The sequence below is a fragment of the Schistocerca piceifrons genome, chromosome 2 (genome assembly GCF_021461385.2).
Source record: "Schistocerca piceifrons isolate TAMUIC-IGC-003096 chromosome 2, iqSchPice1.1, whole genome shotgun sequence".
NCBI classification, from domain to species: domain Eukaryota; kingdom Metazoa; phylum Arthropoda; class Insecta; order Orthoptera; family Acrididae; genus Schistocerca; species Schistocerca piceifrons.
The window spans coordinates 269,648,054-269,664,498 of NC_060139.1; the positions used below are offsets into that span (position 1 = coordinate 269,648,054).

Genomic DNA, 16,445 nt, shown 5'->3' on the forward strand with positions numbered 1-16,445 from the left:
CTGAGCTACGCATAGCGCTAGTAATCATTTTACACGCATGATGCACAAATACAACGAAAGAAAAACAGAAAAGAGATAAAGAGCATTTTTGCCGTTGATCTGTTAGAAATAATTGACACAGAACAGTAAATGCGCAGCTCAAAATTACTAACTAAACTTAACTAAGTAAGGAAGAGCAGGCCGTAGGCCTGACAATATTATCTCAAAAGATTCCAAAAATAATTTCCATCTGTACAAAGTTGTGACCAAGTGAAACAGGCACGTTTGAAGTAGGATTAAAAGTACTTAACTGAAAGTAGTCTGAATCACGACTGTTAGAATGGAACGGCATGTGCACGTGGATTTTAGCTCTTCGCTATGCGCTTTGCCCTGTACTGAACTTCTTTAAACCAAACCAAAACTGCATGAATTTACGTAACACAAAAACTGAATCTGGTGCAAACACTATTAAACTGAAAGGGACCCTGGTAATAAAAAAGCCTTGATCAATTTCAAAATAATGGCCCCAGTGCTTAATGTATGATAGCCACGTAAATAATAAAATTTATTACCTTTATCTGTTCAATGCTAACGCTCTTCGCACTGTTCTCTGTTAGTACTTTAAATTGTATAGTTAGCAAACAGCTACTGTGCACGGCTGTTGCTTAGCATACATTTAAAAAAAATCGAATATGACTGAGACGATAACTACTTGAGAAAAATAGTTAATCAAAAATGACATGGGTGGGAACTGGTACTAACTTGGGTGAGTAACAATATGATACTAACTTTAAAACTTGTTATTTTGACTTTTTGGAAATAATAATGGTCACAATTAACACTCTTAATAAACTGATTATACATTAACAATTAGCTTTACAAAACCATTGGGTGTGACTGCTATACATTGTCTCAATCATTTATGAATACGCGCATTGCATCAGTAACAAAACAACTTTCTTTACCTTAGTTATTTCCAACTTCTGTTGAGATTCCTTTTACAGTTAGCAAATATCATATGATCTTGTAAATAAAAAAAATCATTACTACCCGTAGCGAGTAAGTATATATCCAGCACACATCAGATACAACACGACTTTACGCTTGAGAGTCCTCAATACTTCTCTCGATCTAAAGTTACTCTAACATATCACCCATAACACCTTCAATCAGTGATCGCTGTTGAGCAGCGACGCTACTACACAATCGATACTACATTTGACCATCTCTCGTTCGATATGATATTTTTTTACAACACGGGAATTAATTTACTCTGTGCATATGCCTTTCAAGTTGTCTTCTGAAATCCCGGAGGTTTTTTTGTGAATAGCCCTGCACTGTGCTCCATGGACATCGAAAACCGGCATTTCAGTGGACTGTTCCTTCAAAAAAATATGATAAGGAAATATATCCTAGTTTTGTTACACATACTACTTCATCAATAAAGGCACATGCTGAATAGATCAGACCATCGACAGCTGCTTTATCGTTAAATGTTCTTTCATTACAGATTCGTTACTATCACTGGACAAGACAAAATGTCACCTCGACGGGAAGGCGTATGAAGATGGGGCATGGAATGATGGATCAACGTCTGAATGCACGCCAGGGTGTGTCTGCCAAAGCCATGAAGAAGGACCCTGGAAGTTAGTACTCGCATTCTGCCCTGTAATGACAGTTCTAGAACTGTAGTCACTGCAAGCAGAAACTGCGTCAGTACTTGCAGAAGACTATTTCTCTGGTAGTCTAAGACAGAAAAGGGGGAAAGTTACTCAAGTACGAGCACATTAAAATACTGCTGTCTCAAACAACAAGTTTAAATTTTAGATTTGTGTCGTCTTTTAATCAGATGAAGTAAAATACACTGTAGTATACTTAGTGCTAAGAAAAACTGTGTTGTATTTGTCTGTGCATGATTAGAGGGCAATAGATTAATTAACTCAATACTCGTTTGGGAAGGGAATTAATGTTCAGGGAGAAGAAAGAAAAACCTCTACGATTTGCCGGTTGCATTCTTATTTTTTCGAGGCCGCAAAGCAATTGAAAGATCAGTTTAAGGGAAAAGATTTTTTGCTGAGAAGAGGAAAGGGGTTCTGGCATGAAAATCAACAAACGTAAAGGAAGTTTGATTAAATGTACTCAATGTTAATCAGTGATGCTATGCAGGTGCATTAGGAAACGAGACACTCAAGATATTGCTATTTCGGCAGCAAAATACACATACCAAAAAAAGTTTTGCATCACCTCGGTTCCCTGAGTTCCGGAACCTGCACAGAAAATTGGAATACAGATCAACATAAACATCACTTCCGCTCTTTCACTGATCATGAAAGCCACACATTGGATGTTGTAACACCGTACAGCGAGACCTTCAGAGGTAGTGACCTAGACTGCTGTACACACCGGTACCTCTAATACCCAGTACCACGTCGTCTTGCTAGGCCAATATGTTCATTTTCTGGATCATATTCTCGTAATCATTCTCGATTTTCGTTTACTCCGGGCGTTCAACAAGGCATCGTCATGTTGCGGTTGATGTGATTTTCTCATTCTGTAGCTTAAGAAGTGGTTTAGGCAGCCACTCACAAAGGATCCTAAATGTATAGTAATGTGGAGTCTGAAGGACGTCGCAGCACTTTTTTTTCATAAGGTTCACTGGCAGAAAATGAAAATCAAGTGTTCGATCTTTCGGAAATGACACTAACCCAACGATTCAGTCAGTGTACGTCCCGGGGAAACGATGAAATTTACAGAATGGATATTTAAGGAAACATCAACGGAATAGATCTTGTCCTTCACTTATCAAATTGGCCCTTCAGGTTTTGCCTTAGTTCGATTCTGCAGCGTTCCTGGGCTATTCTGGGTGTAAAACTAGCAGCTGCTGTAAAACGATTCTCTCTCAATTTTGTACGTCTTCTTTCTGCTCGAAATCCTCTCGTTTACATTGTGAACAAGTAGTTTCTTAGGAAATGCATAACAATGAAATGTTGAAAAAATAACGCAATTTATTCGAAACAGAAGCTTTAAACAATTCAGACTACATGTCGATCTTTTTCTTTTTCTGCAGGGGAGATGCGCATTGGGCTTGTTTACCCCCTGGTTTCGTTCAGTACCTGTTGCCTGAAGGAAAGGAATCCGTCTGTTATCCGAGCTTCAGAGTTGATCAGGACTGTTTTGCTGGAATTATCTGTGGTAAGTAGGAATAAATAATCTGAACGGTTTGAAAGGTGACGTTTTTTAAAGTCCATTTCGGCTTAATTTTGATGGGTGAAGACTGACGAGAAAGGTATGGTTCCTCGTAAAAATACTCTTTATAATGTCAAGATTGTTGATATGGCCATTGTGCGCACTAGGTATATAAACGACTTTTCTTACTATAGTCTTCATTTATTTATCTTCCAAATGCGTTTTTACATTAATAAATTTCTATATGTAGTTTCCCTTATTCTGTCCGAAATCTGAGTTTCCTCTGATTTGGAGGATGGTTACCGTTGGGTTCCCCAGTTTCAGGAACTTTAGCAAATATCTTCGTAAACCATGTTGAACAGCTCAGTTTTACAAAACTAATTGCAAAGGAATGCAACAGAATTTTCTGGGTTCAGATATATGAGTGACTTCCACTGGTTATTAGATGAAGCATATCAAAAATTGATAAACGTCACGTTGCTATCGCCAAGGTACTTAAAATTCAAGGTATAATACCAAATTAACTTTTTACCAAATTAACTTTTTAGATATAACAGTCAAAAAAGAAACACGTAGCACATATTTGAAATTAATCATAATCCACAACAACTGATACATTCATACATCAAGCCTTTAACCAGCCAACTTCACAAAAACAGCACTTCGACACATGGTCCATTGGCTTAACATAACGCAGACAGCCACAAGGAATGGGTCAAATTAAAATAAAAATAGTAACAGTAAACACAAAACCACCAAAAACAACACAACATACCCCAACACAAATACACTCATCCAATACCATAAGAACATAGAATAAACAGGAGAATATAAGCGAAAGCACACGATAGGAACAATGAGGTGATGGCTTGAGGAGTATCTATGTAGACATAGATGTAGATGCAGAAACACAAACTCAAACACGAAATCACTAACAATTTCAAGAGGCGAGACATGGGCATTACATACACAGCAGCCAATTGTGTGCAATAATGCATCCCAAAACTAATCAAAGACGTAGACATGAAGCGAAATGCAGGTGTATATCAATTACAGTGTAACTTATATGATGGCAGATACGTCGGGCAAAGAGATAGAACGTTCGATGGTCACCAAAAAAGAATGTATGAGTGTCTGTAAGTAAGGGACAAATTACTTCACATTTGCAGAGCATCTCGGACAATAAAACCACAAGGGAAACTCTAGAGAAAAAGAGAAAAATAATCGGAATAAGGAATAGCATATACAAAAAACGAAAGTCGAAAAGAAATCACTTTTGAAACATCAAGTATATATGACAAATGATTCAGTAGTCGCATTAATAGATAAAATAGTAGGATAATACATCTACGTCCACATACACACTCAGAAAGCAACGGTACGGTGCGTAACGGAGGGCACCCTATAACATTACCAGTCATTTCCTGTTCCACTCGCAAGTAGAGCGTGGGAAAAACGAGCGACTGTATGTCTCCGTATGAGACATAATTTCTCGTATTTTATCTTCGTGGTCCTTACGCCTAATGTATGTCTGTGGCAGCAGAATCATTATGCAGAAAGTTTCAAATGCCAGCTTCCTAAATTTTCTCAGTACTGTCCCTCGAACAGGACGTCGCTTTCCCTCGAGGGTTTCCCACTCGAGTTCCCGAAGCATCTCCGTAACATTTACGTGTTGTTAGAACCTACCGTTACCAAATATAGCAGCCCGTCTCTGAATTGCCTCGATGTTTTCCTTCAATCCGACCTGGTGCTGATCCCAAATACTCGAGCAGTACATAAGAATAGCGTCTTATATGCCGTCTCCTTTACAGATGAACCACACTTTCCCAAAATTCTCCCAATTAACTGAAGTCGACAATTCGCCTTCCCTACCATAGTCCTCACATGCTCGTTTAATTTTATAACGCTTGCAACGTTACGCCCAGATATTTAAACTACGTGACTGTAGTAAGCTGGGCGCTACAAATGCTGTATCCGAAGATTATAGATTCCTACTCATCCGCCTTAACTTACATTTGTCTACATTTAGAGCTAGCTGCCATTCATTACACCTGTTAGATATTTTGTCTAAGTCATCTTGTATTCTGCTACAGTCATTCAACTCCGACACCTTCTCGTACACCACATCATCATCAGCAAACAACGGCTAATTGCTGTCCACTCTGTCCCCTAGGTAATTTTTGTGTATAGAAAATAATAGCGGTCGTATCACATTTCCGTGGGGCGCTAGTGACTTTAGCCTTGTCTCTGATGAATACTGGCTGTCGAGGACAATATACTGGGTTCTAATATTTGAGAAGTCTTGATGCCTCTCACGTATTTCGGAAACTGTTCCACATGTTCCTACCTTCGATAACAGTCTACAGTGGACACCATGTCAGAGAATTTCCGGAAGTCTAGAAATATGGACTTGGCATGTTGCCATTCATCCACAGTTCACGGTACCTAGTGTGAAAAAAGGGTATTCTGAGTTTCGCACTAGCGATGCTTTCTAAAAGCTTACTGATTTGTTGACACAAGCCTCTCGGTCTCAAGAAAGTTTACTATATCCGAAATGAGAACATGTTCAAGTATTCCGCACTAGACCGACGTCCACAATATTGGTCTGTAATTTTGCGGGTCCCTACTTTTCTCCTTCTTACGCGCCATTCGCTTGGAACTTTCCGCTGGGCGAGAGATTCGCTATAGATGCGACCTAAGTAAGGCGTCAGTGCCTTAGAGCATTCTCTGTAAAACTGAACTGGGATTCGCTTGGAACTTTCAGCTGGGCGAGAGATTCGCTGTAGATGCGAGCTAAGTAAGGCGTCAGTGCCTTAGAGCATTCTCTGTAAAACTGAACTGGGATTCCATACGGACCTTTTGACTTACTTGTTTTCAAATCTCTCAGTTGTTTCTTTACGTCAGAGATGGTTATTACTGTGTCGTTCATACGAGCATCCGTTCGATTGTCGAACGACGTTACGTTTGTACGATTCTCCTGCTTGAACGATTTTTTAAACGCGAAATTTAAAACTTTCGCTCTCGTTTTTCTGTCTTCAGCTGCCTCACCACACTTGTCAACGAGTGACTCAATGGAAGCCTTAGCACCGCTGAGCGGTTTTGCATAGGAGCAGAATTTTCTCGAGTTCTCGCGCAGATATTTCACTAAAGCATGACGGTGGTAGTTGATGTATGCTTCGCGCGCAGATCTTTTCACAGACGCACGAATCTCTACTAACCTTTGCCTGTCGTCATGTGCGAGTTCTCTTTTGAACTGAGAGTGCAACATCCTTTGCCTCCTCGGAATTTTCAATATTTCGTTTTTAAAACACGATTGGTCTTTTCTGTCCTCAATCCACCTACTACGCAAATAAGTCCTCTATGTCCATCCTACTGAAAGTAAGTGCTGCCAGTTCAGTGTCTAAGGGAGATGCTGATAACTGATTATCTGCTCTTTCTAGCAGCAACACTCTCCTAACCTTCTTGACTGCTTTCTTTATTAGCTTTCGTAACCACAGCTGTTACAATAACGTCATGATCACTAGTCCCAGTTTCTATACTGACGCTGTCGTGAATGTCCGGCCTGTTTGTAGCTACAAGGTCTAAGATATTTCCACTCTGTGTGGGCTGACGAAATAGCTACTCAAGTTTTCAGAAAAGTGTTGAAAAGTACTTCGGAAGCCCACCTGTCTGCAATGTATTCCTAGACGTTGCAGTTTATATTCGATAGGTTAAAGTCGCCTCCCACTAGTGTTGTATGATGTGGGTATTGGATATAGATTTCCTTTGAATGAATCTTGAACTGCCACAGCGGAACATGGTGCCCGGTAAAAACATCCACCGCTTAAATTGATTTCACCTAGACCTGTTATACGCGACCAGGTAACTTCACTGCCACACTCGGCTTCGACGTCAAAGAGACAATATTTTTGTAAACTGCAATGAACACTTCCCCTATTGTGGCGTCTAACCTTTCTTTCCGACATACGTTTCGTGACCCGCTAAATATCTAAGAACTTACTGCTTCGGGTTTCAGCCAGTTCTCGGTCCCGAAAATAATTGAAGCGTGAGAACTTTCCTCGACGGCAGTAAATCCGGGAACTTTGATACGAATACTTGGACAGTATACTGATAAAGTTTGACAGTCGAAGTATTTTTACTCTGCACGTAGTCTGAATTCCCTTTCTGCGTATCGACTGGCGAGATTTCGTCGCAGTTCCTCAAACTTCCGCCTGGCCTAAAAATACCTTCATGTGCACTCCACAAATACTCTGCTACCCGAGTAGCTGCTTCCTTTGTGTAGTGCATCCGTTACCTCTCTAGGGGAGTCCGCCAAATTACCACCCGATGACACAGGTCTAGAGATCAATGAGCATATGATCGTCAGAACAGTTCTGCACAATCCCCTTTCACTTACGTTTCCCGTAAATCCCCCCCCCCCCCCCCCCCATATAACCTCTAAACGAAAAATCCAACAAGCCGAACACCAGAACGTTTTATCCACTGCATGACAGCTGTTCGTTCCACATTCAAGGACCTGCAGTAAACCTCTCCGACTGAACATAAACCTACCACACAAAATGCCTTAACATAATGAAAACATCGCTGAAAGAAATGCACACACACTTATACATCATCGAGAGAGAGAGATAGTGGTAGGTTCAAATGTCTCTGAGCACTATGGGACAACACATCTGAGGTCATCAGTCCCCTAGAACTTAGAACTACTTAAACCTACCTTAACCTAAGGACATCACATAAATCCATGCCCGAGGCAGGATTCGAACCTGCGACCGTAGCAGCAGCGCGGTTTCGGACTGAAGCGCCTAGAGCCGCTCGGTCACAGCGGCCGGCATAGTGGTACGTGCTGTATGCTTCGCGCATAGATATTTTCACAGACGCACGAACCTCTATACAGGGTGGTCCATTGATCGTGACCGGGCCAAATATCTCTCGAAATAAGCGTCAAACGAAAAAAACTACAAAGAACGAAACTTGTCTAGCTTGAAGGGTGAAACCAGATGGCGTTATGGTTGGCCCGCTAGATGGCGTTGCCATAGGTCAAACGGATATCAACTGCGTTTTTTAAAATAGGAACCCTCATTTTTATTACATATTCGTGCAGTACATAAAGAAATATGAATGTTTTAGTTGGACCATTTTTTTCGCTTTGTGATAGATGGCGCTGTAATAGTCACAAATATATGGCTCACAATTTTAGACGAACAGTTGGTAACAGGTAGGTTTTTTAAAAATTACAATACAGAACCTAGGTACCTTTGAACATTTTATTTAGGTTGTTCCAATGTGATAAATGTACCTTTGTGAACTTATCATTTCTCAGAACGTATGCTGTTACAGCGTGATTGCATGTAAATACCACATTAATGCAATAAATGCTCAAAATGATGTCCGTCAACGTCACTGCATCTGGAAATACGTCTAACGACATTCATCTCAACAGCGAGTAGTTCGCCTTCAGTAACGTTCGCACATGCATTGACAATGCGCTGACGCATTTTGTCAGGCGTTGTCGGTGGATCACGATAGCAAATATCCTTCAACTTTCCCCACAGAAAGAAATCGGGGGACGTCATATCCGGTGAACGTGCGGGCCATGGTATGGTGCTTCGACGACCAATCCACCTGTCAAGAAATATGCTATTCAGTACCGCTTGAACCGCACGCAAGCTATGTGCCGGACATCCATCATGTTGGAATTACATCGCCATTATGTCATGCAGTGAAACATCTTGTAATAACAGCGGTAGAACATTACGTAGGCAATTAGCATACATTGCACCATTTAGATTGCCATCGATAAAATGGGGGCCAATTATCCTTCCTCCCATAATGCGGCACTACACATTAACCCGCCAAGGTCGCTGATGTTCCACTTGTCGCAGCCATCGTGGATTTTCCGTTGCCCAATACTGCATATTATGCCGGTTTACCTTACCGCTGTTGGTGAATGACGCTTCGTCGTTAAATAGAACGTGTGCTAAAAATTTGTCATCGTCCCGTAATATCTCTTGTGACCAGTGGCAGAAGTGTACACGACGTTCAAAGTCGTCGCTATGCAATTCCTGGTGCATAAAAACATGGTACGGGTGCAATCGATGTTGATGTAGCATTCTCCCAACACCGACGTTTTTGAGATTCCCGATTCTCGCGCAATTTGTCTGCTACTGATGTGCGGATTAGCCGCGACAGTAGCTAAAACACCTACCTGGGCATCATCATTTGTTGCAGGTCGTGGTTGACGTTTCACATGTGGCTGAACACTTCCCGTTTCCTTAACTATCCGGCGAACGGTCCGGACACTTGGATGATGTCATCCAGGATACGGAGCAACATACATAGCACACGCCCTTATGATTGAAAGTGTTTCCTGTTCTGTAAGTTATGCATAAAAGAAACTGCTTTATTCCAGAATAAATCCACTGGACGTGTCTTAACCTAAGTTGTGAAACGCGTTTGGGACATAAATAAATAGTGCTTCCAATAAGAAAAAGGTGTTTCAGTTTATCAAAAGAATCTTTGAAACGCCATTAATTAGCTATTTCAGGCACGTAATGGGTACTGGATTAAATGGTGGGTATTTCGCCACTCTCGGTGCATACGTAGATCTCCTCAGATATCTTAGAAACTAGACTGAGGAATCAGCTCCACATCAATTAGAAAAATCGTAGTGTGGCTTTTCCGCAGACAGATGACCCAGTATCTCATCTTCACTCATAGGATGGCCACCAAAAATTTCCGTAGAGAAAAACATCTTCCAAACTTCGATTTTGAACATGAAGTAAGCATTATTCCGGGTCTCATGAGCTGAATTTCGTAAGTCCATAGTTGAAAGCCTAGTTAGGATGTTTTTTTGTAGATCCACCAGGAAGCTGTACGGAAATAGCAGGAATTACGACAGAATAGAATATCTCAGATTGCTAAATTCACCAATAGGCAAGGAGACCAGTAAAATTTTTGTAACATGTCTTGGTCGGATAATTGAGGCTTGTAGCAACAAAAATAAAAAAAAAACACTGCCCACTTAATGTAGCATACATTAAACACTAAAGAACGGAAATGATGAAAATTTCAATGTATACCATCCCATGCTGGATGCACTGAAATTCATTTATTGCAGTTTAACGCATTACATAGTAACCCTTCGAATTACTGTAAAGAGCTGCCCACTTAATGTAGCATACATTAAACACTAAAGAACGGAAATGATGAAAATTTCAATGTATACCATCCCATGCTGGATGCACTGAAATTCATTTATTGCAGTTTGACGCATTACATAGTAACCCTTCGAATTACTGTAAAGAGCTAGTTTTTTTAAATTTTCTACTTGTCTGCGAAAAAATACGACTCAGAAACATTGTTGACGCAATGGCGAGTTGCTACTCTTAGGCCGCATCAATATAGTCTGTGTAAATCATACTAACGAGACCGCAGAAAGACTGACCATGAACGCTGCTTCATCGCAGCAGGCAATCCGTCGAACACTGACACACTGCCGTGAAAAATTATGTCAGTCAGAGTCAGTTTATTAGTATGACTTCAAAATATATACATGTCTCGGTAAAATAAATTGTGATGACAACGAATCCGAAACTTTTATCAAAGACCTATCACAGTGGGTCAGAGGACACACTTCACATCTAGAAAATTGGTACCCTTCATCAAAACTATTTATGACACTATCTCACAGTTATAAAACAAATGAGACTGGGCCAGTGCTTGTGAACAGAAAGAATATGCCAAAAGATTTATATAAATTAAAATTAAAGAGGAAGAATACTGAATGAGGAGCTGCAGTCGAATACTAGCTGTAAAATGGAAATATTGTTGACGCAATGGGGATGAGCGAGATGTTCATATTATGACGACAAAACAGGGAACAATAGAAATGACTACTCAAGGATCCAATCGTATATCGAAACCAAGTTGTGTTATTGAGCACAACAAGAAAATGATTGGAATCAATAAGCAACACCAGTACTAGCATGCTTCCCAATCATGTGAAAATATATGAAAGGATATCGAAAAACTTTGTTTTATCTTTTCGATATTTGTCTTTTCAATTCGTGCAGTTTGTGCAACAGAATAAATAACGAGAGAAAATAGAATTATGTTGATTATAGGATTAAAATAGCCGAATTATTACTGAAGAATATACCAAAACCAGATTATAAAGGAACAAAGACAGGTATCACACGGAGATATGCCGGAGATACAGCATGCTAAATGCTGGGCTAGTTTTCTTAAGCGTGTTGACCCAGCAGCATCAAAATCAAGGCCATCAAGACTGTGTAAAGTTTTCACATAAAATATAAAGAAACATGAATTTCAAAGGCCAAATGGAGAAACTTGAGATAAAGGAAAAAAAAATTTTAAGAAAAATCATTGGGCCAAAATTTCAAGACAATAAGATTATATACATCAAAAATGAAACTCTCTACAAGAAAATTGAAAAACTTTCAGATTCTATGCGAAAAAGGAGAATAAATTTTTATGGTCATCTTCTCAGAATGAATTCCAGCAGATTAACTAAACAAATCTTTGACTTCTTCCGTAACCGAAAATCGAAGCCCAACTGGTTTAAAGAAACTGAGAAAGACCTAGTGGAATTAAATATTTCAGAAAATTCACTTATTGATCGAACTGCTAAATTAAGTACTAAAGATGAAAACATAAGGTTCCAAGACAAATCCACACAAAAGTCCAAATCCTTCATCTCGGAAGAAGAGAGGAGAAGAAGATCAGAAAGAATGAAGAAATACTGGGCCCTAAGAAAAGAACAACACACAAAGAAATGATTGATCCAGCGTACCCCAAAGAGGGTGAAACGAAAGAAGAAGAAAAGAAACCTAGTGAAACAACGTGGGAGTTCAAGAGAGATGCAGGGTTCCATTACATGTACCATACACTTCGAACCATATCACGCCTTTGAAGACTACTGATTTGCGTTGTTGAATTTTGTAAAAGTGCTAATTATGTGAATTCTGAATGTATTCGAGAACTTGAGATAATGGTATTGGTTTATTACTATTATTATTCACATATAGACCCAATAGAACCACGCCCTTTGCAATCCACCAATATCACTTTTGATGGTTAGCCTTCCTTTGTGTCCAAATTTGTTTCGTCCTCTCAGAATGAAGTCTCTTTCATCAGACCACGACGTACCAGTCCGTTTTCTAATTTCCCTCTGACCAACTTTGCAAGCAGTTGGTTTATATTACATTGTACTGATTGATAATAAATCCTTTGTAGTATTTATAACACAACTGTTACTTGAATTTGTAACCACTTATTAAATATTTCACAAAATTAAACCAGTTGGATCTTACACATTTAATTACAGTCCGTAAGTCTCACGGAATTGGTACAATGTCGGACCGATTTGTCGAACCGTGGAATGCCTCGAAGGCCTGGCAATCATGTTTAAATTTTGGGCCCAGGTCGGTGGAACTTAAATCGTAGTTTAAGAGGTTAAACACACGGCAGCGCCCATGTCAGCTGGAATACCACAAATAGGGCCGCTTGGCCGAGCAGATGACTGCACGTTGCGGACATCGATTTCAGGTATGTACGCCACTGCCATCGGAACAACACTGAAGCTTCTTCGATGTGTGCAAGCTGCATCTCAACACTGAAGAGCGAAGTCAATTCTGACCCGCCCTATTAATATTACAAAAGAGTTCATCCGACACTGAGACCTGAGTAGATTAAGCGATGTATTGTACTTACATCTCTCACAAGATAGTGACCAACCAGACTCCCTCGAACTCTGCTGAGACCTGGAAGCAGAGTCAGAGGACGATGAAACTTTTATACAGTATGGATGAGGAACACTGTGACTGTGATGAATAAAGGTTTCTTCAAATTACTGCAACCAGTCGCCCTTTATTTTGTTCTTCATTTTTTTATTATTCAGTTACCAGTTTTGAACCACATAGCGATTCATTATCAGATAGTACATCAACACATCGAAAAAATGTTTGCATCACCCCGGTTCCCAGAGCTCCTGAAATAGAGGTTGTCTGTGGATATTGTGTCACAGACACAGTCCCTTTGAATGTTCAGAGATGTCACTAAACCCGCCCAAAGATGTAAACAACCATTCATGAGCAGCGCCTATTAGATGGAGGGGATCCGACAGCCGACCAGTTCGTCATTCCACCAGGAAGGAGGTACACTGATCGCATTGCCTGTAGTTCAATCATGCCTAGACGGTCAGTACCGCGATTCAGTCGCATCCGCATTGTTACTCTGTGCCAGGAAGGACTCTCAACAAGGTAAGTGGCCAGGCGTCTCAGAGTGAACCAAAGCGATGTTGTTCGGACGTGGAGATACAGAGACACAGGAACTGTCGATGACATGCCTCGCTCCGGCCCCCAAGGGCTACTACTACAGTGGATGACGGCTACTTACGGATTATGACTTGGAGGAACTCTGACAGCAACACCACAATGTTGAATAATGCTTTTCGTGCAGCCACAGTAAGTCGTGTTACGACGCAAAGTGTGAGCAACAGAGTGCATGATGCGACGTCCATAGCGAGGTCCAAATGGTTCAGATGGCTCTGAGCACTTAACATCTGAGGTCATCAGTGCCCTAGAACTTAGAACTACTTAAACCTAACTAACCAAAGCACATCACACACATCCAGGATTTGAACCTGCGACCGTAGCGGTCGCGCGGTTCCAGACCGAAGCGCCTAGAACCGCTCGGCCACCATGGCCGGCTAGCGAAGTCCATCTTTGCAACCATGATACCTTGCAGCACGGTACAGACGAACCCAACAACACGCCGAATGGCCTGCTGAGTATTGGCATCACATTCTCTTGACCGATGAGTGTCGCATATGCATTCAACCAGACAATCGTGGGAGACGTGTTTGAATGCAACCCTGTCACCCTGAAGGCCTTAGACACACCGTCCATCGAGTGCAGGAAGGTGGAGGTCCCCTGCTGTTCTGGAGTGGCATTAAGTGGGCCGACGTACGCCGCTGGTGGTCATGGAAGGCGCCATAACACAAGTGTGAATAGTATCCTCTGACCGATAGTGCAACCATATTGGCAGCATATTGGAGAGGCATTCATCTTCATGGTCGACAATTCGCGCCACCCTCGTGCACATCTTTTGAATGGCTTCCTTTAGGATAATGACATCGCTCGACTAGACTGGCCAGCATGTTCTCCAAACATGAACCCTTTCGAATATGCCTGTGATAGATTGAAAAGGACTGTTTATGGACAACGTGCCTCGCCAACCACTCGGAGGGGTCTACACCGTATCGCCGTTGAGGTTTTGGACAACCTGGGCCAACAGTGCCTTGATGAACTTGTGGATAGTATGCCACGACAAATCCAGTGCTGTATCAATACAAGAGGACGTGCTACTGGGTATTAGAGGAGCTGATGTGTACAGCAATCTGGACCACCACCTCAGAAGGTGATCTCTATTACAATTTTCTGTACAGGTTCCAGAACTCTCGTAACCGAGGTGATACAAAACTTTTTTTGAGGTGTGTATATTAACTCTCTGCAGCAGTGTGGGAGTCACGTATAGTGATTTGTATCCGTTGGTTGGATGCTGGTGTACATCGTATTCTGGAAAACATGATGAATGTTTTCCAGTGACGTTAACTGTACTCCACTTTACTCACTTTGCCACAAGTAACACGTTGCTGCAGACATTTAATACATATAGCATCTGATGATGAATCGCGAGGCGGTTCAAACACGCTAATGGAATAATAAAAAAATTAAAGAACAAAATAACAGGCGACTGGTTGCAGTAATTTCAAGAAACCTTTAGAACCGAGGTTGAAAATACCGCTTCAGTTGTAAATCACTTTATTTTCACTTTTAGAAGATGATGAATAGGAATCACGAGTTGCCCACTGCTTGGGACGGTGACTAACAACTTGCTGAAACTTAGTTTAATTTCTAAAAGCATGCTGAGTTGCAGAAGCGAACTCTAATGTGTTTGCAATTTGAAGCACTTCATCAAGACTAGGATCGAACTTCTCCAAAGATTTAGCTATTACCTCCCTGGCAGTGGAAAAGTGCAAAAGCACAACTCGAAGCAATGATTCCGCACGGTACTGGCGACTGAAACTGGAGTTGTGTGTGAGACGGTGCAGGTCGGAAGTCCAAGCTGTGTACAGTTGTCCACAACACTTAAGACACCTGAAACTGTAGGCTAACCGCATTAAGGTGTGTCTGCTCATCGCAGTATTTGGTTATCAGAGCACGGAGCTAAACGAAAGATGGTTCACCAGAGGCCAAGAGTCGATGCAGCTTCTGCACGATTTCGTATAACTGATTACGAGAACTCAAAAACCTAGCACTTTGCTGCCCACCTGAAATGCCATAAGGAAAACAGTAGAGTTCAAAACGGTGAAGGTGGACTTCCCAGCTCTCCGCAGACTCCAGACTCGTCGAAGGCAGCGAACGGCGGGGAGGACATAGCCGTAGCCACCGACTGACTAGGGAGCTGCTGCTGAGAGATGAGCAGCAGGAGAACGGCCCGCTGTTCTTTGTGCCGTTGCTCTGAAGCCGCGAACTGTTTCTTTGGAGTGACTGCTCTTGAAACCAAAGTTCCATAAACTTGAGTCCATAATATGGGAACCAGAGTCGAATACGTCGCCATAAACGTGACAGGGTCAGAACTCGTCGCCACTGAAGTCTCCGCACCTGATACAAACGTGTGATCTGTGAATGAAGCCAATGTTTTCTTTAGTGGAGCACTGTATACACACCTGAACACAAACCAGCAATTCATTTTGATAGTGGGGTCGACATCCAAATACGGGCGTATGGAATAGGCTCCCAGATACGTGATTGGCTCGAAGACGTCTTAAGTAATAGATCCAGGTGTGATGTCCTCGATGGCGAGTGTTCATCGGAGACCGGGTAACATCAGGAGTGCCCCGTAAAAGTGTGGTAGGACCGTCGCTATTTTCCTTATACATAAATGATCAGGCAGACGGGGTGGGCAGCTATCTGCTGCAGATGCTGTGGTGTACAGGAAGATATCTACGATAAGTGACTGTAGGTTGATACAAGTCGACCTAGAAAAAATTTCAAGTTGCTGTGATGAATGACAGCTGTCTCTTAATGTGGAAAAATGTAACTTAATGAGAATAAGTAGGAAAACAAACCTGCGATTTTCGGATACAGCATTAGTAGTGTCCTGCTTGACACAGTCACGTCATTTAAACATCTGGGCATAATGCTGTGAAGCAATATGAAATGGAGCAAGCATGTGAGAACTGTGGTGGGGAA

General features: G+C 41.5%; 1 protein-coding gene across 1 annotated transcript in view; it reads left to right on the plus strand.

Moving 5' to 3' along the window:
* The window catches only part of LOC124777874, a 79,008-nt gene that overhangs the window by 19,481 nt on the left and 43,082 nt on the right, over positions 1–16,445 (plus strand). Inside the window, exons 3-4 of the mRNA XM_047253413.1 lie at positions 1,490–1,625; positions 3,047–3,171. Of these exons, the coding sequence (XP_047109369.1) occupies positions 1,490–1,625; positions 3,047–3,171 (261 nt within the window). The remainder of the gene's footprint in view (positions 1–1,489; positions 1,626–3,046; positions 3,172–16,445) is intronic.